This window comes from Ruditapes philippinarum, unplaced genomic scaffold (assembly GCF_026571515.1).
Source record: "Ruditapes philippinarum isolate M1 unplaced genomic scaffold, ASM2657151v2 ctg450_1_1_1_1, whole genome shotgun sequence".
Taxonomy (NCBI): Eukaryota; Metazoa; Mollusca; class Bivalvia; order Venerida; family Veneridae; genus Ruditapes; species Ruditapes philippinarum.
This window is the reverse complement of record NW_026860185.1, coordinates 116,163-141,298: the sequence shown is the minus strand read 5'-3', so window position 1 is coordinate 141,298 and position 25,136 is coordinate 116,163. Positions and strand designations below refer to the sequence as shown.

General features: G+C 31.2%; 3 protein-coding genes across 3 annotated transcripts; all 3 read left to right on the top strand.

Annotated features, from left to right (window-relative positions):
* Nucleotides 1–1,911: 1,911 nt before the first annotated feature.
* On the top strand, nucleotides 1,912–13,357 carry LOC132759167 (uncharacterized). The gene is made up of 17 exons (XM_060750890.1): nucleotides 1,912–2,010; nucleotides 2,906–3,105; nucleotides 3,581–3,658; nucleotides 4,043–4,139; nucleotides 5,683–5,764; nucleotides 6,519–6,603; nucleotides 7,234–7,317; nucleotides 8,817–8,962; nucleotides 9,332–9,357; nucleotides 9,744–9,846; nucleotides 10,168–10,320; nucleotides 10,555–10,699; nucleotides 11,042–11,167; nucleotides 11,446–11,622; nucleotides 11,889–12,027; nucleotides 12,446–12,587; nucleotides 13,076–13,357. The coding sequence occupies exons 1-17, from the start codon at nucleotides 1,941–1,943 to the stop codon at nucleotides 13,242–13,244; spliced, it is 2,022 nt and encodes a 673-aa protein (XP_060606873.1). The 5' UTR covers nucleotides 1,912–1,940; the 3' UTR covers nucleotides 13,245–13,357.
* Nucleotides 13,358–14,193: 836 nt separating this feature from the next.
* Nucleotides 14,194–18,053, top strand: LOC132759166 (uncharacterized). The gene is made up of 7 exons (XM_060750889.1): nucleotides 14,194–14,376; nucleotides 15,070–15,269; nucleotides 16,151–16,228; nucleotides 16,440–16,539; nucleotides 17,028–17,106; nucleotides 17,443–17,527; nucleotides 17,943–18,053. The coding sequence occupies exons 1-7, from the start codon at nucleotides 14,298–14,300 to the stop codon at nucleotides 18,051–18,053; spliced, it is 732 nt and encodes a 243-aa protein (XP_060606872.1). The 5' UTR covers nucleotides 14,194–14,297.
* Nucleotides 18,054–19,120: 1,067 nt separating this feature from the next.
* Nucleotides 19,121–24,445, top strand: LOC132759163 (uncharacterized). Its single transcript, XM_060750885.1, has 9 exons — nucleotides 19,121–19,141; nucleotides 19,341–19,443; nucleotides 19,801–19,953; nucleotides 20,501–20,645; nucleotides 21,251–21,376; nucleotides 21,860–22,039; nucleotides 22,723–22,804; nucleotides 23,005–23,104; nucleotides 23,989–24,445. The coding sequence occupies exons 1-9, from the start codon at nucleotides 19,123–19,125 to the stop codon at nucleotides 24,137–24,139; spliced, it is 1,059 nt and encodes a 352-aa protein (XP_060606868.1). The 5' UTR covers nucleotides 19,121–19,122; the 3' UTR covers nucleotides 24,140–24,445.
* The last annotated feature ends 691 nt before the right edge of the window (nucleotides 24,446–25,136 follow it).

Genomic DNA, 25,136 nt, shown 5'->3' with positions numbered 1-25,136 from the left:
ACTTAAAAAAGGAACATAACTTTGTCAAAATGCAATACAGAGTTATGAAACTTGACCTGCATATCTTACTTGTGACACTTCACATATCTTTTAAGTTTCAAGCAAATACCTGTGCCAGTTTCAAATATATTCAAGTACATGTACACGTAAAAATTTAAGAACATGTTGTAAGTCAATTTTTGACCTTCAAGTGTGACCTTGACCTTAAGCCGGCACAAAGGTAACATGGGTTCTGCACATTACCTTGTTGAGGTGAGCATTTGAGTGAAGTTTGAAAAAAGTTCTTCCATTAGTATAGGATTTATAGAGCGGACACGACATATTGTCTAATATTTGAGTGTATGTAAATTTGAAGACTTAAAAAGGGGCATAACTTGAAACTTGACCAGCATATTTAAATTTAAATGTGACACTCCATATATATTTTAAGTTTCAAGCAAATACCTATTCTAGTTTTAGAAATATTCAAATACATGTTAAAATTTCAGTCAATTTTTGACCTTCAAGTGTGACCTTGACCTTAATCCAGCAAAAGGGGCAACATGGGTTCTGCACATTACCTTGTTAAGGTGAACATTTGAGCCAAGATTGAAGAAAATCTTTCGATTAGTGTAGGACTTACAGGGCGGACACGACATACTTGTCTAATATTTGATTGTTTGATATTTGACCTTCAATTGTGACCTTGATCTTGAGCTGACACATGGGCAACATAGGTTCTGCACATCCCCTTGTTGAGGTGAACATTTGAGCCAAGTTTGAAGAAAATCCTTTAATTGGTATAGGATTTATAAAGCAGACACGATAATGGAGACGGACTGACGGACCGACGACTGGCGGACGGACGGAACGGATGCGACAAAGCGAATCTATTTAGTCACCCATATATTGTGGTAGGGGTATAACTAACAAGTATGTCACAAAGTAAATATATTCGAAAAAAAATCGTTTGCCGTATACTTATAAATCTGGTATGATCAGTCTTCGCCAAGCACTGGCAAGTATAGCATCCGGTTGTGATGATCTCAACAAAATAATTAATGAAATTACTAACTTGTGAGTCAAAGTTATTTTCTTATGATGACTGTAACAATTTATTAGTCATTAGGAATTGGGTATAGAAACAAAATACTGGTCGGCATTGTATACAGTAAGGACAATTGCTTGATCTGTTGGTCCAGGTTCCGTGCAAGTAGGTCCCCGAGGACCAAGACCATCACTTTATGAAACGCATGAATTGGGCACCCAGATTTCTCGATGTGAACCCCATCGGAGATGCTTGGGACAAATTTGGGCCAACGTTCATGTCAAAAAAGCCAATTGGGAATAAAAAAAATCAAACGATTTGAAGAGGAGCCCCAATTTTTTCCCCCCTTTGTGTTTTCATTTTGGGCTAAATATTTTTGTAAAACCCAAAATATTTGGGAAAGGAAGGGAGGGCATAAAAACAAAAAATTTGAAATAAAGAGTTTTTTGGGTATAAATTTGGGATTTTTCAAGGTTTCCCCCCGAATAAAGTTTTAAAATTGGAAAATTTTTTGAAACCCAAATGACAATTCAGTAAAAAGACAATTTTTCCACATAACAAACAAAAAAATTAAAAATAAATATACAGTAAAAATTAAACTAGTATTCATGGATATATACATCTATGATATCTAAACGTAATTAAAGATTGTGAACGTCGTGTTTTTTATTTATATTTACGTTCATTAAGATCTTAACATCAAAAATATACTGTACTTGTTACTCGTCATATGTGTTCCTCGATTAGCCACAGTACAAATTATAGGGTTTAAAATGCCATGGGCCACATTATTTTCTTACAATAACAATTGACCACACATTTTCAATGTAATGTTTGTTGACAATGAAAATAACAATTATAAATTAAAGATAAATTGAATGAAGAGATATTTAAGTAAACAACTTATGTTAAAATGTTTTACGGTATAATTCTAGTTATAGAAGCATTGGGATATTGTTCAGTTATTGGGGAGATATTGACAGGTAAATCATATCACCTTGCTGAAAGAAATTTATAGATTTCTCCTTCTATTCTAAACAGTTTCATCTTTGTCAGTCATATAATTGGAGATAAGTATGTGTATATAAGAATAATGTAACCGTACATATCCTTTTTACCACATTTAAATGACATTCTATCATCATATACTAATAACGTGGCATGACTGGGACTTATGTCACCTTTTCTGTATCAATTAAATCAATAGCAGCATTTCTTTATCAAGAATTGTAACAAAACTGGTAGCTTGCCTATGAAATATATCTTAAATTAATTTCAGTAAGTGTAAGTAATTAACTATTCTTAAATAATTAAAAGGAATGAATCTATTATGCTCTTTGTATCATTTTTTTTTTTGGCATTGTGCATATACTAGTTTTGAAAATCTTTGTATTCAGGTTACATTATGATAGTTATTTACTTATTGAAAGACTGGCGGAAGACTGATATCTAATAAACAGAATCGAAAAAGGATATTTGTGCATTTCTGCAAAAAAATCAATACATTGTACCTTTCTTATACAAAATGACAAATAATATTAGTTTGTTTATAACCTAAATATTCTTCCCTACAAGAAATAAATGGCTCATAACAACATGAACAAATGTACAAAATATTATCGTGATTTTATCAGTACATCTGTAATCCGGAAATCTGAGGAAAAAGATCATTTTCTTTTAAGGAGATTTAAGTCATCCTTGTATCAAACCATAATATTTGGAATTAAAATTGTATAAGTATTGTGTGTACATTGTGTAAATAAACGGTCATTTGTTGTTTTATTTGTACCATAATAAATTATTCAATTAAAAAAATGCAAATTAACTTTACATTTAAACAAATAATATAAAGGTTACCACATGTTTATATCTCATTAGATTTAGTAGTAGTAGAGAATGTGTATTACCATGGAAACAGAAGATTTCCGGATGTTATAGATGTTCATTTGAATCATAATGACAACAACATTTACTTGAGGCTAAATAAAGATAGCGAGACCACTGATATTCTTAGTGAGGACTTGTTTCAAACCTCAAATATTCTTCCCTCTGGGCTCTTCAAAGAAGACAAAAGAAATGTGAGCTATTTTTGTTTTATGATGAAGCATATTTTATAAAGTAATCACCATTAGCCCCTAACAGCTATTGGTTTGAATCCGCCAGTGACTTTGGATTCTTTCATGTAAGAAAGTTTTCCAGCTAGCTTGCGGAACGACGGTGGTTATACTCAGGTCCCCATTCGTGCCTGAAATAATTGAGCATTTGAGATCTCACACCACCAGTGAAGCTGCAAAGTTGCCATATGACCTCTTCTGTGTTTGTTCGACGTAAAACCCAATACAAAAAGCATTGTATTCAAATAAATGTAAATATTGTTTGCTGCTTGTTTTTGTCACACTTATATTTTGACTATTTGAAGTGAAGTTATTAAAAAAACACATTATGTTCAAAGATGACAACATTACTTGAAATAAGCTGTAATACGTAGTTATAACCTGTTTTATATATCTGGCATAGTTATATTGTTTGATACAGCTATTGTTTCTTTTTCAGAATTTTGCAGCGTATGATTCTGGAAATTCTGATATTTTGATTGTTCATAGAGAATCTTCAGATGCTTTGCCAAAATTTGTAAAAAAGTTTTGTTTTATCACTTTGTTTAAATAGCAATGTTTACTCTTTCTAAGCAACATAGATGTTTTTGGCAGAATGAATTTGCTTATTATTGCCATTAAGTTAATAATTGAACGTACTTGGTGATCTGTGTAATTTAAAGGGGCTTCTTCAAGATTGATTTTAACAGTATTGAAAAAGTTGATATGTTCATAAGTTCATATGTGCGTTTCAGTAAATATGTTTTGGAAATGTTATTATACTCTTAAATGACTCATTCAATTGATATAAGTGTAGTAACTATATCACTTGACAAAAATAAAATTTCATTTTACAAGTAATCAATTTTTGTCTACAAATTCAGAAATACCAAATAACATCAACGAATACCATTTATTATAGTATGGTAGATTTACAAGCAACAAGGAAAAACTGGTGATATTTTCTCAGGACGGAAGCCATGACAATCATCACGTAAGACGAGATTTGAGCCAAACAGGTACTCTTCAAATTAAAGTTCTGAAAAGTACGAATCCCTTGAGAGCAAGAAAAATTGAATTTTTAAATAAAAATCTCATCTTGTTAGACACCATTGAACATTGCATACGCTCGGTGCTAGCTTAATCTGTACGGTATATGAAATGGTACAAACCTGAAAGATCAAATAAATAAGAAAATCTTTATATACAGACATGAAGAAAATGCGACAAATAATATGTATTTAAATGTTTTATATATTCGAAATGTATCAGAATACCTGAAAAACACTGTATTCTGAATGAATCGTGTTTCAAAAAACTAAATAGAAACATGATAAGATTTTTTAATTTAGAAATATTACATTATCAAATAATTATCATAAGTAATATACTTAAGGACAATGAAAACGCACGCCCGCACTATATGCATCTAATTACATGAAAACAAAACACTAACGACTCCATTAGATATATATCATAACTTCAATACAAAAAGCAAACTTAACAGCTGAAAATAATTCAAAATGTTTAAAATCAAATGTACACCAGTAAATCGAAAAACCTTTGGTGAAAATCCCAAAATCACACTTTTTCATCATAGTAATGCAAACTTAACAAAGGCAAAACCCAAAATGAAAATCCCAAACAAAATCACTCATAAATTTATATTCGTAATGTCACCGTCGGGATCTTTAGAAACGACAATGTCCTACGTCAGCGTCTCTTACAGATGTACATCGTCGCCTCATAGACCTTACGGTGCGGATAGTCGTCTGTAGAATCTGACGCCATTCGGCCTGTAGTGTAGTGGTGAAACTGGTGAAGCCGAGAAATTGTAGACCGATGGACAGCAAAACGGTTTGCGCTTTGATAATACAAAATTTGATTGTAAGATAGACCAGGCTGAATCTGTCCTAAATCTACCCAGCCGTTAATTCTTTGTTGAACCATTGCATACAATTTGCTAGCAAATCTTCAGTATTGTTTGAAATTAAGCACCTTTAATAGAGGAAAAGTGTGTATATGCATTTTCAATGTAAGCTTTTACGATTTCTAAAAATTACAATTGGCATAGTTTAATATTCATTTTCATTAAAAAATTTAATTGCTAATTTGTGTCTAACATTTCTAGAAAGGTGTGAAAAACAGGTTAATAATTAACAGTTTAAAAAAAATAAATAATTTCATTTCATAAAGTAACCATGAATTGATTAAATCTGTTATCTGTTGTGATCTTATCACAATTAGCCAAAAGTGTTACTTTTGATTTTTCGGGTACTGTCTTTATCATGCAATAACTTCATTAAAATGCAATCATTTTTCATAACTTTGGTATCTAAATGACCGAAATGCATTCGGTTTTATGAAACTGTGAAAAAATATTTAAAAGAAATATATTTTCCTTGTTAAAATGCAATTATCCCGGCCGTGCGTTTTCATTGTCCTTAAGTATATAAGACACTTCAACTTTATAGGCCTCTTACAACTTCTCTAATGTTTTCACTTAAATCTAATACATTTCACCTATAACTCTTCATATATGTTTTCTCTTCATAACGTTAGATGCCATTAACAAGAACAGAAATGATACCGCCGACGACATATTAGAGCTGTTTATATTTGCTGATCTCTCTGTCTATCAACAGTAAGTTCTTGATTTATTAGACAGATTTTAAGATAAATCAACACAACAACAACTCTACTCAAATCTGTGAAATGATATATCTAGCCTAAACTACTACATCTAAGATTTTAAATAAATCTGCAAGAAGTTAATAAAGCTTACTTAGTAACTCGAAATTTCGACTTAGTTACATTACTAGAATGGCCGAAAAAGTTATCAGTTACTAAGAGTTTAGAAAATAAAAGATATAATAGGGAGTGCGATTGCCAAAGTTGCTTTCGAGTTACTAAGTCGACATTTCGTGTTTCTAAGTCGACATTTCGAGTTACTAAGTCGACATTTCGAGTTCTTAAGTCGACATGTCGAGTTACTAAGTCGACATTTCGAGTTCCTAAGTCGAAATTTCGTGTTACTAAGTCGAAATTTCGAGTTACTAAGTCACAATTTCGAGGTATTAAATCGAAATTCCGAGTTAATAAGTCAAAATTTCGGGTTAGTTAGTCGAAATTTTAAGTAAATAACTCCAAATTTCGAGTTAATAAAATACACACACCTGCCGCTATTGCTCTTCCGTAGATTTTAGATAGAAGTGTTTGAACGCTTTTCATTTTCGAGTTGAAATTAATATTCTGAAAAAAAAACAGAGCGGGTTAATGATGTGTAATTATACACACAAGGTCCAGACCTACATCTTACTATACACAAATCTCGAATAAATATTAACTGTACAGTTATGTCAAAAACTTTATAATGATTAACATCAACCATTTTACAGTGTGCGAGACGAACTAATGCCAGACAAAACAGCAGATGATATAAAGAAGTTCCTTAGAACTTATTTAAAAGCCATAGCAAAGGAGGTATTTATACAAATTTCAGAATTTTCTTACCACCAAAGATAGTTTTTTTTACATAATAATAATTTTATATTCATAAGCATTTACAAAGTAAGATGCGTAAATAAACTTATCCAGTATCTAGCAGAAATAATTTGATTTTAATTAATGCTATATAAGGGTATGTTCATGTAGTTTCCAAATACTTTTATTCTAATCGTAGTTACGACAGCGTAATTGAACGATTTTAAAATCCAATAGATATGTTTAATCTACATTCTTACTATGAATTGACTATATATTTCTATACTGCTCAAATTTGATATTTGGAAATATTGATAATTGCTATACAGTCTCTTTTTAATATAAAATAATGTTTTGACTTCACCCAAAGCTTAAAAATTTACACACCAAAGGTGGTCACAATATAAATATATAGCGGCATTAGAAAACTGGCAGTGCTTTATGATAAGAACAACTTGACCTGTAGTAGATAACACAGCTTCCCATACATAGTGTATTCATTCCTTTATTCAAATTAGACATATTAAGTAAGACTTTCACAGATTTCAATAAATTTCTGTTATAAAAAATATTTTAGTCAAGTATAAGCATAGTATATCTTTACAGTTTCTAAATCTATGTTCTTTTGAGGTTGACACAATTTACCAGTACCTCGGTGTTTTCGGAACTAACAGGACGATGAGAATATACCTTCAACAATATCAAACTATTACGGTAAGATAATTAAAAGATATCAAGAATGAAGAGCACAAAGATGCAAAACAAAACAAAAATGAATATCTCAAATAAAAAGATAGAACACTTGCAGATACTTATAAAAAAAAATTTTGTTTTTGTTTTTTTCTAATCACACCCAAGTTCCAATTTATCCAGCCACTTAATAAAGAACCATTGTTTGAATTTCTGTGTTTAACACCGATTTTACCACATTTCTTGGTCATAAGAAGAAGAATTTTATTTCAAAATCCACATGTAAACAACAACAGTCTGGTTTAGGCTAATAAGCCCTTGACCTGACACAAAATAAAAATTACAACATTCTCAGAAATACAATACATTACACAATACATTACAATACAATGACGGACATCGAATAATAATATTACTCACTTTCAACATATTGTTACATTCATATATTATCAAAACTATATGATGTCATTTATTGATAAATTACAATTAAACATGAAAGTAAAACGCATTTATATGCATATGAGCCGCGCTGTGACAAAACCAACATAATGCGTTTGCGACCAGCATGGATCCAGACAAGCCTGCGCATCCGCGCAGTCTGATCAGAATCCATGCTGTTCGCTTACAAACCCTATAATAAGTAGAGAAACTGACAGCGAACAGCATGGAACCTGATCAAACTGCGCGGATGCGCAGGCTGATCTGGATTCTCCATTATGTTGGTTTTGTCATGGCGCGGCTCATATATTTCATATTAGAATTATACACTTAAGTCAAATGTAAGATTCATTGGAAGGTACATATTTATTATATTATATAATATTATTATGAATATCGTGACATAAATGGTCGATAAGATCAACACCTTAAATGTATTAACAAGTTTTACGGACATTACAAATAAATGACACCCTGCAGGGATTTTGATCAATATCTTTTTATGTTTCTCAAAATAGATCTGATAAACACGGGTCATTATATACGTTATATACTTTTACTTATGTATTCAACCATATTCATAAACGATTTACCTACTATAGTGGGTGTTTATCAAAATTTCAAGTAAAACCTGACACAATAGCTAACAGTACATTCTAAATGTGTAGAAAACTTACACCAGAGGGTGTTTTAAATCGACACATACATGTTTATATCAATGTAAGATCTGCAAGACCGATAACTACAGCAGTAACTCAGTGACCAAGCTTTTGTTGTATGTGATATATAAATGTAATGGCATGATTCGTTTGCTTTTACATTCATTGCTTGTAAATTCATCACAAATATCTGGCTCAAAACATTGGAAAACATCTAACTATAAACTAAAAGCGGGGAAGTATATGCAAGTGTTTCACAAGAGTAAGGAAATGATAATTTTGATCTTATCGATTTATTCATAAAATTGAATAAAAGTTTATTATATAAAACATTTACCATACATAACAATGTGTGAAAATCTTGTTTATTTTTCGATTTTACTTTTGTCGTCTTTCTGATCACGTTAGCTCTGTTTATTTCTTCAGCATTCGAATCAACAGAAATGGGTCGAAAACAACGTTTCTAACAATAGGTTACAGTCTGCAGCCGTCAGTGATCTTCAGTCATATTACGACAAACTCATAACAAGATTTGCATTTCCGATCACAGATCATCTGGTGGCTATAACAAAGTAAAAAGTTGTCTTTCTCTCCCGTCCTTTCCATATTTTTTCAGAAAGCCAGCAACAAGTTCGTATTCAGATTACAAAAATATATACGATGTGTTTCTAAAAAGAAACAGGCGGCATAAAAAACATTTAATTGTTGTTTGTATGCATACAACATTTAGCTAGACAAAATGATCTTGAAGGTTTTCAATAAATTAAAAGTATAGGACTAAGATGCCTTCGCATTGTTTTGGTTGTTAGTATGAATATAAAGATTCATTATTTATATAGATAGCAACTTTGTCATTCTTGAGTGTCCTTATAAATTCTAACATTTTAATATTTTCTTTTAGAATACATATAATTTATTTCATATATTTCTTTTTTTTTCAGATTAAACATTGAAGGAGATTTGCAAGGTAAAGGCCTACGTAATTTTTACCAAACTTACACTTTCCATATTCTTATTGTTCTTATTGCTGTGGAACATGTTGTTTTAATGCAATAAAATTATGTAGTTGTAGTTTTGGTTTTCTGTTCTGTTCGAAGAGTAATATAATCGTAAATATACAAAGATATTGTCTGAAAAATTATATATCGCGAATTTCTAAATTACATGTATCTTTTTGCAAAACAAACTTCTATAATTATGTTGATATGTATCCCGCACCACCAATTAGGCTGCATGTACATTTCCGATGGATATACTTTGTATAACTTATTGTAATCTTGTTGTGTATTCTTTATCATTCATTTCATATAAAAATAAACAGAATTGATTATATTATTGTATTTATCATAACAGTTATTTCGACTGGAAAAATATGCGGTAGTCGCACAGATTTGGCAACTTCGATAGTCCGAATTGATAATTTTCCGGTCACAATGGCGCAAGGGATCGCTCTAACGTATGGCCTTACATTATTGTTTCTCTGAAATTGTACCTAAAATACTTTAAATGATGAATTTCAAATATGAAAACTTTATTTACAGTAATAATACAGTTCATGTTATAGTTATGATTAACTTTGAAATGATTCAAAATGCATTAAATTTCTTTCTTTCTTTAAGACCGGTGTCATGCTTTATTTCTGTTTCTGAATTATTTACACTAAGGACTTCTTTACAATTTATCACTCATCAAAAACATTGTAGATGGTGTAGGCTTGTTCCACAATCGACATGAGTTAAACTTTAGTGGCATATAAAGGTTCCAATCAATATTTTAGTTTGTCGGTCCCCTTTGATGGTGAAGGTAACGATTGTAGCAGCATTGATCAGTTTATTATGTCACCAGCATATGGCCCAGTTACACATTCTTCAAAACAAGGCAACCGATGGAAGTTCTCTGAATGCAGCATTAACAATTTCAAAAATGCCTTGTAAGTTCTTTTATAATAACGTTTTGTCAAGCATCTCATTTTAAATTAATTGAAAGCGATGTAAATCCATCAAACTGGAATATGTCATACATGTATATTGTTGCATAAACTGCATTTGTAAAAAGTAACCAGCGTAATTTTTCATTTGTTTTAAAAGTTTATATGTGAAGCACAAAAATTTAAACTTGCCCAACTTGAAGGTAATTTACAAACACATATCTTTTCTATATAAAGTGACGGAGGGATGGATCTTAGCTGCCTTAAAATACAGGACGCCACCTTTGACTTTCAAGCATTTGATGAATCCTCATATATCAGCGAATTCCTTACATTGAACGAACAATGTGTGCTCCGTTATCAAGCTGGATCGACATTTTGTGTACGTGGAAAGATATATTATACATTCCCAGACACTTTCTAATTTCGCTTTTGGTATCATGTAAAGATTAATCGTTCGAAAATTAAATGTTGTTGTTCTTTAAAATAGTTTGTCGATCGTAAATTTCTTTTCTTGATGCTGGAACTATCAGAACAATAATAATTTTACCTTTTTTATCCACCAAGTAGAATAACTCTGGTCGCAAAAGCTTCATAGAATATATAAATAGAGCTATCTTATTTAAATCTAAGTCAAAGGCTTCATAATCTTGGAGTAAATAAACCTTAAGTATGGTGTACCTTTGATGCATAACATTATACGTTCTTTCTTTCTACCTATCAGGATGGCAGTCAAGGAAATAAAGTAGACTGTTACAGCTCAACGCAAGGATGTACTGATTCAGGCACATGTTCACCGTTTACTGTACCACAATTTACACCATGCGATTCAAGCAGAAGTCAGGATAATGTACGCATACAAAAAAAAATTATGATATTTCAACAAACTCATTGTTTATAAATGACGTACGGGCCTGAAACAATATGAATTTTATAAAGATTATCATTGCTTTACTTGAATGTAAATAAATAAATAAATAAATATTTAATAAGATTGTTATAAGTTAATAGATTTAAATAGTAACAGATTAATTAATAACATCAATCTTGACCGTTCAACTTTTGTGTTGCTGAAAATTTTGTTTATGATGCTTCGATGAAGTTTCAATAAAAAAAAATTTCTGTCAGCCGATTTGTAGGTTTGGAGTATGTTCAGCAGTTGTTAGTTTTGCAGCGTCTGGTTTGAATATCAGTTCCACATCGACGAGTTCGACAAGCAGCACTACAAGTTCTACTACTACAGATTTTGAAATAGCTATGTTATTCTTTTCGTCTTCTAACGCATCTTCAACTTCAACATCCACGGTGAGTATGTATTTGAAATTATGGATTTTGTTAAATTTCGAGTTGGCTGGATAAAATTTGAAAATTAATACATATAATGTATGATTAAATATATTTAAGTAACGTATATAAATGCCTCATTTCAAACTATTTACTTTCAAACAAATATCACAATGGTACACAATGTAAGGACTCGGTTAAGATACATTTTAAGAGTAAGAAAAAGTGCACGCAGTCCTTTTTAAGACATTTTAATAGCAACATTATTTTTTGTTTCCACCTGAAAGACAACATCTCCAACAACAGCTTCTTCTACGTCATCCCCAAAATCAGAATTGCAGACGACAACTCAGCCGGCGTCATCTACGAAAAAACCGAACCCCGATTGTGTAATAAAGACGGGCTTTGTGGAATTTGATCTACCAGGTATCTATCTTAAGAGACCAAATTCGAGGATTTTATTTTGTTCGTATATATACATGCCCAATTTTACATACCGTATATAATGTAATAAAAGTGTCCAATATATTTCAAACGTTTACCTTATGAAATGAGAAGTTCCCTTTTTAATATTTTGGTTATCTCCCTTCAATCATAAGAAAATACTCAAAAGTGGTGTTTTCTGCTAGAAATGTTCTGATTTTATGTCCGTTTCTCTTTGAATATAATTTTCTATTTCATTTTCCGCTTTCGTGTACAAATAAATACTTAGTGTCAGAAACTTTATGAAAATTAAGGTATTTATCGAATTGTGCAATGCATTTAATTTTATTTTCAAGCTATAATTCAAAGTTTGCTCTGATAAAACACTTATTAAAATATCAGACAATTGCTTATCACGCAGGTTGTGGGTGTTGTGGTGGTTGTGGTTGTGACGATAAGTGTACAAGTTGCTCCGGTCCAGGTGGTCTTCCGGCGTTTAACGAGACTGAGTCGTGTACAGAGGAATCTGAATGTTGTAAAGATACAGTCACTATTGAAACAATGTAAATATTAAAACATTATAGATAGAATACTAGTCTTCCTATTTCCAGACAATTGACATGATACTCAGTTCTGTATTTGAGATCCTAAAGTATTTACTTTTTTCATACATTTTATAAGTCTTTCACAATTAAAAACAAGAACAGTTCCTTAAAAATAAGATGTTTCAAGTTTATAATCTTAGTACATTCGGCATTGATGAATTTTTCTAAAATGCACAATTTTTAGAAAAGAATATTTTTTTAAAAAATGCTAGGATATATTGATAGGACAAAAAAGTAATTATTTTGACGTTAAACTAAAGAAGCTTCTTTTTTACCTTATGGCAAGTGTTTTTGAGCTACGGATTTCTTTGCTGGACATTAGAAACCTTTAATTTTTTTTGGTTTAGTTGAATCTTTTAATGTGTGTACCCGATTAACAGAATGTGGAATGTGTAGCTGGACACCAACTTGTGATTAATTGTTTTATTTGAACCAACATGTTAAAGGTTTGTACCTGAAGGCTGTGATGCGGAATTTATAGCCGGACCTCAGACGATTATCGTGGAGAAAAGAGGATGGGAGGATGAAGAACTTGACGTGACCGCTGAAGTATATCAAGATATTGCAGATCAGTGGCAAGTCAATTTGGTACCTAAAGATATTGACAGGAATTGACAATTATATCTTCAGTCTGCTAGATGTAGAATGTGCAAAGAACCCTCAAAATCTGAAATTGCAGTTGCTCATGCTATTATATTAAATATTGATTGATAAATCTCATTTCTTTTTGTTATTTGTATTTTTTTTTTTTACATTTTGGTAATATTTTGGACGACACGGTACCTTTCACTTTCCGTTATAACAGAGGAGAAAACCATTATTTGACACAAACACGAACACACACACATCCTAGTGCTCGTGCAATAATGATACAATATCTAGTTTTGTGTTAATGTCTCATGGTTTATATTATTCTTTAGAATAAATATAGGATATTTGCAATCCTCATGCATGTCATACGAGAAATATTATGTACCAAAGATATTACATGTCCGCACGTTAAATAATAGTTTACAAATAAAAATATACATTGTACATACATGAATGTTTTTCGCGAATTTCATCATTTTTTAAATTCGTATATGAGTTGTTTTGCAAAGAATACTAAACCAATATGGCAATCCTAGGTTATATTAATATCTGAAGGGACCATATTTTCAATTATCAAATTTAAAGATGATATTAACAATTTAATTTTATTGTCCATTTTGCCGTTTAAACATCGAACTATCCAAAGAGTAATAAAGGTAACAAACAATTCATAATATTAAATTAGAAAGAAAGCAAATGGACTCGAGACAACATTAAAAGTTTAATAGAGGGGCGGACAACCATTGATGTTACTGTGGTAATTACAATGTAGATGGGAAAAAAAGAATAAACATTTATAAGGACACGAGTGAATTAACATTCTTTTTCAAATTTGATCCTATAGATAACACTTACTACGCACTTTAAGTAAATACAATGTTTACGAATGCTAACAAACGCATATTAATTTACTTTATGATTGAAATAACACAAAAGCATGCCCGGTGGCCATTGTATTAAAACAACCAATAACATTAACATTAATATGTTAAAATATATTTCTTTCAGAAAACAAATTAACGAACTAATAACAACAAAGTAAACAAAATATACAGACAGATAAATAAATGTGAATTTATGGAAACTTTATTCTTTCAATTAGTTATAATTTATCTCGTGCGAAGCAGTGCGTTTATTCCGGCTGAAAATGAATCTTGTAAGTAAAATCTTATTAACCATGACCCTACTGGATCAGAATTTGATAATCCTTGGCCACCAGTTAAAAATCGTGTCAGTCTGCTCACCCGTGCAGTCTGACAAGATTCTGTATTGTTGGTAACTCAATTTTTTGTGTTTTTTGTTTCTTTTTGTTGTTGTTTTTAAAATTCCATAAATTTTGAAGAGACAACTAGAATTCCAAATATTCAAAGCAGGGTAAAACCCATAAGACAAAATCAGCAGGTCCAGGCTACGGGTTAAAGAAATAAGTTTTTTTTACAAATTGTATCAGCAAAAAATGTAACATTGTATGTAATTTTATTTTGTAATATAGTTCTGGTCATTATTATTTTATGAAAAGATGATATTTAACTACCTATGTTGTAACACATGTTTCTATTGTTTTATGTTTTGATTTGTTCCAAACATTGATTGATCCCCGTGTAAACAGATATAAGATGGGTTTTTGTTTTCTAAAACAAATAACTAGAACTATAATGATATAATTCTTATCAATAGCCATCACAGTATTTAGTAATTACAGAAGTAAAGTTAATAGCATTTGAATTTAATTTTAGCATAAAGTCTATGTCCCTTGGCCGATCATTTAACTACAATGTATATTGTAAAAATGCCCTGGGCTTTTGGTTTACTTGAATGCAAAAATACAAATAAGAAAGATCTTTTTCAGATTTAATAACAATAAAAAATGTAGACTTCCATGGCAGAGGAAAGTTTCCCTCTAGAATTGAAGTAGTGTTTAGTTTCCAAGACAACGACGTTTCCTTGCTTCTACAAAAGGATGATGTTTCAACTCAACTTCTTAGCGAGGACCTGTTTCACACCTCGAAAATCCTCCCTTCAGGGCTATTTAAGGACAAAGAAAGAGATGTGAGTAGAGATAATAAATAAGAATTTTACGTCGCATGAGTTTAGCGATGCTTTAACAACATTTCCTTCAAGATTGGAAGATTTCTTCTCAAGTTATACAAACTGTGTGGCTTTAAATGGTTAAATGTTGAATTCATCTTAAGCTTGTGCTAGGGGGCATGGACGGTAGTTTGCACTTGGCAGTATTGTCCATGAACAGGTTCAATCAAACCGAGTCTGGAACATTTTCAATTTGCCTTTTGGACTTTCTTTAAGGATTCTTGTTTTCTCTATTTTAAATACTTGCATGTTTTGTTTGGAGAGCAAGTGTGTGGTTTTTCGTAATTTGTATGAAATCAAACCTCTTTATCCAGATTTTTAATATTATATGTAGAAAGAAATGGGCCACTAACAGATAAAGCAATAAGTGTCCCTTGAGCGATCACGTTTGTATTTATTCTTAGATAAAGTAAAAGAACTAGTTACCCTGAAAATATTTTACCCATTAAGACATTGTTTTCTAGTAAATCTCGTATATTGATGAAAAACTGTCTTAAATAAAGCCAAATCAAAGAAAGACAAATCGCTTTTTGTGAATCAACAATGTAAATGAAAAACAGCCTTTTTAAAATATTAACAAAAATAAATATGTACAATGTATATATATTGTGCGTTTGTACGTTCACAAGAGCTGCACAAAGCAGTGTTGAATATTAGTTACAAATCATAATTTGTTTATTGTTTTAGTTCGCTGTGTTACTCAACACACAATTACCATATTTATTAGTTGATTTATTCATTTGAATTATTTTATTTAAACACCAGATATAGTTCTATTATCGGGAAGCTGCTCTTCATTTCATATACATTTTTTAAAGCCATTTTCATTTTATTTATTTCAGAACTTTGCAGCTTACGAATCTGGCAACTTAGACGTTCTCGTTGTCCATCGAGAGACTTCGGACTTCAGCCCAAAATTTGTAATACGTCTTCTAATTTTGATGTAGCTTTAGTTTTTTTAATGACGTTTAAGTACGAATTTCATTGTAGGCCGCCATTTTACTGGTGCTTTGATTAAAAATGTTATCTTTAAATTATGGTTTTCTTACACAATAGTTCGTCGTTTTATTTAATTGCTTATTCTTCTCGAAACTTGTTGATCACTTATCTCAAGCAGTACTTCTGTTGTAGTATGGTAGATTTACTCATAATAGTAACAGAATGGTTATACATGCTGAAGGCGGAAGTCACAAAAGTCATCGTGTAAAGCGGGAACTGAACGAAGATAAAGGTCCGTCAAGTAAAAAAGATTGTCTTTTAAAATTAAGCGATAAATTTATTACCAAACCTGTGTTCGTAGATTCCGAATGAATACCAAACTTTGATAATCAATAAGCATATTCGTAACGACTTTTTATATTTTTTCCACAAAAGTTTTAATTTTATGGCAATTCTTTAATTATCAAAAAAGTACATGTGCATTGTGTTAAAGTCTTTATCGCTTAACTATTTGTACATCATGATGCGTTATTTTCATATTCTGTAAACTGTGACCTATTGCATTTTCATATTAGTTTATAACATTTAAAATTTATCATTTAACTATCGTTAGATAAACATTATGAACCTTAATATATTTACAGAAGACAAGTACAAATATTTATTGTACACTAAGACGCGTGTGAAATAATATTTCTAATCATTATTTAAATTGATCAAAATTTCTTTAAATCAACATTTTCAAACTGGACTTTTAATCTATTTATTTTAATCTTTCAGATCACCACAGAACCGGTAGAGCTACAACAGATGATATTATAGAATTGTTCATATTTGCCGACCTGTCCGTTTATGAACAGTAAGCTGAAAGAAGAAAATAATGAATAAAAGTGTCAAGCTTTTAAATGACAGAATTTACTACAAAATTTTCAAAACTGTATTTCTATTTTATGGCCACAAGCTTTCAAAGCGTCATGCTCAATTTGCAAAAACTATTAAGTTTTACAAAAAATACTTTTTAACAAAAATGTCTATATGTATATAGTTATGTGAATTGTTCATGTAGATTAATATACAGAAAAGATCAAAATTTCTTTTCATTCATAAAAAAAGTTCATTTAGTAATTTGATGTTTAACAAGTACGTCGTTGTTTAATTAATTGTTCATTGTTTACTAGTATTTTTTCTATTTTAGTATTGCTACAGAGCTACTTCCAGGCAAAACAGAAACCGAAGTTAAAACATTTATCAAAAACTATTTAACTGCACTTGGGAAGGAGGTGAACATTTTTATACATTTAACATTGGTTTCTGCTCTATCTTGAAACTCATTTTATGCGTATTTTAAAACTTCTTTCATGTTGTTCTTAATTGCAAAAGTTTGGCTTTTTCTGTGATTATTACATGTATATAACATTATTACTGCACTTAGATTGTATTTTAATTGAATTACTTAACCGATAAGATGCTTGTGTTCGAACTTGTTACTAACAAAATACATTCTTTATACCTTTATATTGACAATAAGAACGCTAATTATTTTAAAGATATACTTTAAACATCTTTGGGTAAGATTTTTTTATTGAAGAAATTTATTGAAATTTAGACTGCACAACTGCCTCTACACTGCGGGTAAAGTTTAATTATTGTAATCACTAGCGTCATAAAGGTAATGAATATAAATAATGTTTGCAGGTTGACACAATCTACCAGTATCTTGGGAAGTACGGTGATATCGGTACCATCAGGGTATATTTCCAGCAATATCAAATTATAACGGTAAGACTGACAGCATCACTCATTTAATACTTGTTTTCAGCTATTAAACACATTTGACATTTGACTGTAAGACGAAGTTTAAATGATATGTATTTGAGTCAATTTTTGATTATTTATTTAGGTATTTTTCTTTCGGGCAAGAGGGCAAGATAATATACAAATGATGTTTGGGCTATACCATATTTAAAGATACATTACCTTCTATCATGGCAAATTGCAACAAAAATCAAAGTTTATATTAAGTGTTCATTGCAGCATATTGGAACCAAACGGCATTTTTCTCTACATTAATTAATCATCATTTCTTCATTCACAGACATAAAAGATGTTTGCTTTTCTTTCTCTAGCTCAGGCCAACAAAAATTGGTAAAAACATATTATAAAAAAGCTTCAAGCAAGTCACAGTCAAATTTTAAAAACTAATATTCGAACAAGACAAAATTTTTTCCCTAAAGGGAATCTTGTATATTTCGAGGCGTTTCATCTAACATTTTAACCCTAAAGAAACGGCAATGATTTTTTTTAAAAATCGTTTAAACTCGGCAGGGGAAGGGTAATAAAATTATTATTGGTTTTGGAGTGATATATGTGGATATATTACCTTCAAGAAATAAAATATCACCCTCGCCCTAACGGCTCGGGTGATATAAAATCTTAGCAGGTAATATATCCACATATATCACTCCAAAACCAAAATAACATATAATATAAATGTCACAATTGTCCAATGAAAAGCGACGTTACAAACGTGCTGTATTATAAAAAGCATATAGCATTTGAATGACTATGCTCTTCTGAAACAATGTAGAAGACAAGTAGTCTACAAGAACATAAATATTGGCAATATAATGCAAATGCAGCAGCTATGTATTATTTTTCTTCCGTACACCATTACTTTTTGTTTATTATAAGAATAATATCATCATACGATTCTTTTGTTTTTTCTGGTTTCCTGTCTTCCTTTGTGCTTTAATAACTTTGCTAAAATAATCAAATTACAATCGCAATTTTAATTATTACATTACAGTAGGCAAAAACGATACCTATGCACAAATGATGTGTATGTTAAATGATTCATTAATCTTTCAGGTTGGATATGGAGGGTGATTTGCAAGGTAATAAATTTAAATTCACTATTTTAAGATAAATCTAAAAAAAAATTGTTCTTCAAATAAAAGTAGTCAGTAAGTGTGATTTTCAAATTTAGTTAATATTTGTTTGTACCATCGCCATTATATAGTTGCTTAAGGTTTAAAGAATTTGAAACAGTAATTTAATGGGCAATTTTTATCTTTATATTATATATATTTACAGTAATGTCTACAGGAACAGTGTGTGGAGAAAGCTCTGCTATTGCTACTTCTATTATTCGGATCGACAGTTTTACCATCTCAATGGCTCAAGGCATAGCTTTAACGTATGGCTCTGAAATATGGGGTTCTAATGAGCCTCTTCATTGCTTTTACTATTTCGTTTAAATGTTTGGAATAAACAACGTTTTATGTGTTTTGTCTTATTTATATATGGTTTATTACGAAGTTGTTTCATTTTCTAATGCTAATACAGCATAGTATCTACTTTCTTAAATCAATAAAACTTCTTCTTAATTAAAAATGTTCTTTCTAACACAACAATGACTTAAGTAACTCTTAACCGATCAGCAATCAGTATAGCTTATGTTGTCTTCTATCATCTTTTTATCTTAAATGGTTGTAAAAAAAATACGTTTGTTAGAAAGAGAATTCATTACGCTTTAGCTATTGCTTAATTGCAGATTCAATGTCCCCCTAGATGGTGATGGTAACGTTTGTCTCAGCAGCGATCAGTATATAATGTCGGATAATTACGCTCCTGCTACATCTAATCTACATCAAGGAAATCGCTGGAAGTTTTCATCTTGTAGTGTGGATCAGTTCAAATCTGCATTGTGAGTATTGTGCATGTTTGAATTTTCAAGTTATTAGAACAGTTAAAAAACAACATTTATCTGATAGTTAAATTTCCCCGACTGAAAATGAATGTGTTTTAGTGGACTCCACTGTCGTGCTTTGACAAGACGTAAATTAAAATTACTTTTCCGAAATTTGCATTCCACGTGCTTAAGGTCTGGATCAATAACTGGTGTGCAAATTTTCAGATCATTTCTTAACCCGTTTTTCTTAGAATAGTTATTTTTGTTGTCCAAAAGAATTAAAAACGCTAATCGGACTAAGAATCGCCTAAAAGTCGATATTGAATTTAATTTAGTGTTTATTGTGATATTATGATTATTTGCAGACTTCACTTGATCAATTCAAATAATTCATATGTATAGTTGTTAGGCTTTTTGACCTCAGTGGGGCTCCTAAGTGGGGATATTTCATATCAATTCGCAGACAATATTATATCATAAACTGTTAGAATCTCTTAGACATAATCATGCCTAGGAAAAAGGTTGTTGGTTAACAGATTATTAATTTATTAATATAAAAAAGTTCTGGTGGCCTAGACCTCAGCTGTCTGCAGGTGCATGACTCGGTATTTGACTTTGATGCATACGAAGAAGCTGCATACATCAGTGAATTGCTCACCGTAGACGAACAGTGCGTGCTGCGGTACGAAGCTGGGTCTACTTTCTGTGTAAGAATAACATTAACGTAGCTTTAATTTTATATTTTATACAATGCATTGACAATATAACTGGTTTCACACTGCAACAATTAATAAGCTCTTCTAGGCTCTCGAAGGTCATTACCTAGTAATGTTATTGAACTAAAAATGTTTTACGACCTAATAATGTTTCACGTTGAGCTAATAAGGTTTTACTTTACTTTTAATTATTGAAACAAACAATGTTCTCATACGAATAAGATCGTATGAATAAAAATGAGTTTAAATAAAAGGTTATTTTAAGTCACAAATAAAAAAATCTTAAATCCCTATAAAAATGTGGAATTGATTAAAAAAGCCCCAGTTAACATTAAATTACAACCATGCATTTTCGTAAGTAAGAGATTTTCATGTAATCTTGATAAAACATTGGCGCATTTTTGTGTGTTCCTTTATTATCTTATAAATAAATTATCTTATAAATAAAAGAGCACGACATCTTTATAGTAAATACTAATACAATACGAGTATTTACATAGAAAGTATTTAGTAGAAGACGTATATCAAAAGCAAATTTTCTTAATGAGAAATTTGAAATGTTATTATGATGACAATAATTACTGTCAATACAACAGGACGATGCCCTCGGGAATACAGTAGATTGTTATAGTTCAACACAAGGTTGTACAGTTTCTGGATCATGCTCACCATTCACTGTCCCACAGCTGACACCATGTGATACAGGGGAAACTGCAGGCAACGTAAGTGTATTCTTTTTAAAAATTAGACCATCAACTATATCCCAAATACACAGCCACAATTGAACTTGGCATCATGTCAGCCCCTTAACCTATATCAGTACTGATGCGAACAAGTCTAAAGATATTGGACAAAACATACACAGGTCAAACAAGGAATAGTTGGAATTTAATGAACGCATCTCTCCACAAATACCAGCAACATAGGACTATAGGAAAGAAGCTAAATATACGTCCAAAGCGTCTGTTTTTATTTTAATATTTGATGACATTGTATTCCTAAAGCTATTTTGCACACAAGTTACTAGTTATGACCTACATCAAATAGTACATTAATTTCCAAAATATAGTCCCGTCATATCAAACAACAACAACAACAACAACAAAACTCAGTGGACTGCCTTTCACAATGACACAGTACAGTTTCTCCATAACGCAGCGTGTAACAGAATAAATAAATAAATAACCAGGAACCTATTTTCTCAGTATCTTTGCAGTTTTGGATTCTGTATTTCTATAAAGTCATCTGTAACAGAGGAATCTAATTCATCTACCAGCACCAGCTCCACAACAACGACGACACAAGCTCCACTTCCACCTGTTAGATCTACCATGATATTCTTTTCAAGCAGTTTGCGGACGACAAGTTCCACGCAATCTACGACGGTACGTTGTTTGAAAAAATTGACAAAATCGCGAACGGTCCTATTGAAAGTTTATGGGTGTGATAGTGACAAAACAGCTCTTGAAACACCTTATCTGAAATCGCCATAGTCAATTTTCAGACAGACATTTTTTTTACTTGGTGTTAGTTTAAGTTGAGACCCGTAACCAACCGGTGTATATTCGTTGGTCTCAAAGCTGTAGGTTATTTTACGTTTCCTGTAATTGACACTTTTGAAAGATAAACAGGAGGTTTACAGTAGTACTTATAAATAACGTTCTCATACTGTTCAATGGGGGAAACGTGTGTTTTATAATGTTGTAATAATTAATTAAGGCAAATTAGAAATGCTTATCACCTGATGGAAATTAATCAGAATGTAAAATAATGTGTTCTAAATGAAGCAAAATGTTTTCAAAGCGGTATTTTGACATTCATTCAAAGTACTAAATCACTATAACTATACTAATTGTCAAAAACTTAAAAGGACCAATGAGTAACATTTTCATATTTGGTCTCTCTAAAAGGTCACCAAAAGTAAATGCTTTTGAGAAATAAGGGTAATAGCATTTTTGAGGATCAATGGGCCTACGTCCCTTTGTTATCATTCGACATGCAAGAATAAATATGCTTTCTTGCACTAAATATTACTTTACTTACAGGTGTATATTGATATTTATTTCAGACAAATGCGGACGCCTTACAGACAACCACCGGAGAAATTGATTGTACTCCTGAAATAAGCTATGAGTACTATAATTTACCTGGTAGATATCAATGACTTATTATCAAGTTATCTGAGTTTATAATTCAAATATAATTGCTAGAACATGATAAATTATGTAAAGTTATGAACAAATTCTGTCAGTAAACTTGTAAAACTGCTGCTGATTACTTATGAAGTATTTATTCTACATATGAATTCCAATAATAATAAAATAATAAAAATGAAATAAAAAATGTTTAGGTTGCAGTTGCTCAGGATGTAATGTCAAAAATGAAAAGAACAATGATGATTGTTTGAAGTCTCCAGATTGCATTGGTAAAAAGGTTAGGGTGGCTACTAGGTAAGTATCACTTCATTTATTTTGAAGTACAAGCAATGTACAATACATTGTATATATAAAAACGACCCAACTCACAAATTATAATAGAATAAAACATTTGGCAATCAATTTTTGTTTGTTTGTTTTGACTGCTTATTAATACGCTGTTAGTCGTTCTTCGTCTGTAACTCCGTCTGTACGTGAACAATAACCTAAAAACTTATTGGAATAACGTTCAGTTATAATGAGCATATGGACATCTGTCAATGCTATACATTTGCAAAAACGAAAAACAACTACTTATTGCACTTGTTCATTTAAATGAATATCAAAGTATGCATACATTATTATGTTACCATAACAAGGCAAGTTTGTATGGTGGCTGATTTGGTACACTTTGCGCGTTGTGTTGTCGGTAGCGACAACACAACCTATATCGTAATCTCCTTTTCGTCTTGTCGCTACCGAAGCACGCCAAACAGCGCGTTGTTGTGCGGCGTGTTGACGCGTTGTCGCCTTGCCGAGCGACACTATGACATCGCGACAACACACCGAAAGATGAAAGTCTGACAACGCGTCGTTTGGCGCTTTGTCGTGCTGTCGCTAGCGACAACACGACGAACAAAAGCGTTTCAAATCAGCCACCATAAGTTTGAGATAGGATCATGCGTTGTGGATTACTCTGTAAGGTATATAAATATATTTTTAACGATTGCGCTGAGTCGACATGAAAATTTGTCTGTACCAAAATCGAATATTACTAGTATTTTATTTTATTTTTTATGAATTCATTATACTGTTGCTAGTCATTGTGAACATTAATTCTATTTACAAGCATTTTGCAAAGGTAAATGAGTATAGAGCGATTTTAATAAGTGCTGATTATTCTTCCATTATGTTGACAGGATTATACCAGAGAGCTGCATTTCACTGTACCAGCCAGGACCTAGGCGGGTTATATTGACTGCAAGTGAAGCCGAGAGTACGGAATTAAATGCGGAAGTGTTCAAAGGGAATAATGGGAAATGGAAAGTTGAACTTGTAAAGAATCCTTAATTGATTGTTAAAAAAATGTCTTGAAATATTTTTTAAATAAAAGTTCAAATGATGACATTTAAATAAAGTTGCTCGTGATACATTTTAACATGTTTTAAAAAAAACTTTTGTTCACCAGAGTCGACATCGGCATGTTGCTATTAAAGTTATGTCGAAATTAGGAAAAAATATATTATAAAAGACAACAATATGAACTGTATATGACATAATTAATGAAGTAGTAGTACATACAAACAAATAAATAGAAATTAACAGTAAAAAATCAACTAATATCACATTAAAAGAATACAATTATTATTAGCTAAATAAACAAAAATAAGGGATCATATTGTTCATTTTTACTGAATTTCAATACAATTTTAGTAAAGGCAAAATGTTCATATGGTTAGAACAACAAAATAACCATACTAAAGTGGTCAAAGCTAAAGATGGTTGTATTCGATAGTCATTCACAAAAACAACTTGTCCCAATATACCCGACTTCAATGAGCTTTTGGTGTGTTTTCAAAAACTTAAATGATGATTATTTCCTTTCTGAATACTAATGAACGAGTAATACATGTGACAGATTTTAGTTTTTATAGGGACATCAATGTTTTTTTTATATTATTGGGCTTGCAACATTTTTTGGAGGCATGTAGACCATTTGTTGAAGGTTTGAACTTATAACTTGTGTGCAAAATTTCGGATCATCCTGCCAGTCCGTTTTTCCATTTTTTAATTGTGCAAAATTAAAAATGAAAAGTTTTGCTTAACCGGGCTTTAATCCTGCCAAAAAAAAAACGATTTAAAAAAATCGATATTTACAAGAATTTCAAATTTTACGTTTTTAGACTTTTTGATCTCAGTGGAGCTCCTTTATCAATAAACTAGACATATGGACTTTTAAACAGAACGTGAGATACAAAGAAAAACAACTGCAGCGATGAAAGTATATAAACTGGCTTTGATTCTGCCCCTTCCGAATAAAACACAAGTTAGATACAGGGTCTCCAAT

Coding starts and splice junctions, on each gene's coding strand:
- LOC132759167 (XM_060750890.1), top strand. CDS start 1,941: ATGTTTTACGGTATAATTCTAGTTATAGAAGCATTGGGATATTGTTCA. Junction 3,106..3,580: donor TCAAAGAAGACAAAAGAAAT/GTGAGCTATTTT, acceptor TTTCTTTTTCAG/AATTTTGCAGCGTATGATTC. Junction 5,765..6,518: donor GATCTCTCTGTCTATCAACA/GTAAGTTCTTGA, acceptor ACCATTTTACAG/TGTGCGAGACGAACTAATGC.
- LOC132759163 (XM_060750885.1), top strand. Junction 20,646..21,250: donor AAGCTGGGTCTACTTTCTGT/GTAAGAATAACA, acceptor TCAATACAACAG/GACGATGCCCTCGGGAATAC. Junction 23,105..23,988: donor AAGGTTAGGGTGGCTACTAG/GTAAGTATCACT, acceptor TTATGTTGACAG/GATTATACCAGAGAGCTGCA.
- LOC132759166 (XM_060750889.1), top strand. CDS start 14,298: ATGGAAACTTTATTCTTTCAATTAGTTATAATTTATCTCGTGCGAAGC. Junction 14,377..15,069: donor TCCGGCTGAAAATGAATCTT/GTAAGTAAAATC, acceptor GATCTTTTTCAG/ATTTAATAACAATAAAAAAT. Junction 17,528..17,942: donor TAACTGCACTTGGGAAGGAG/GTGAACATTTTT, acceptor TAATGTTTGCAG/GTTGACACAATCTACCAGTA.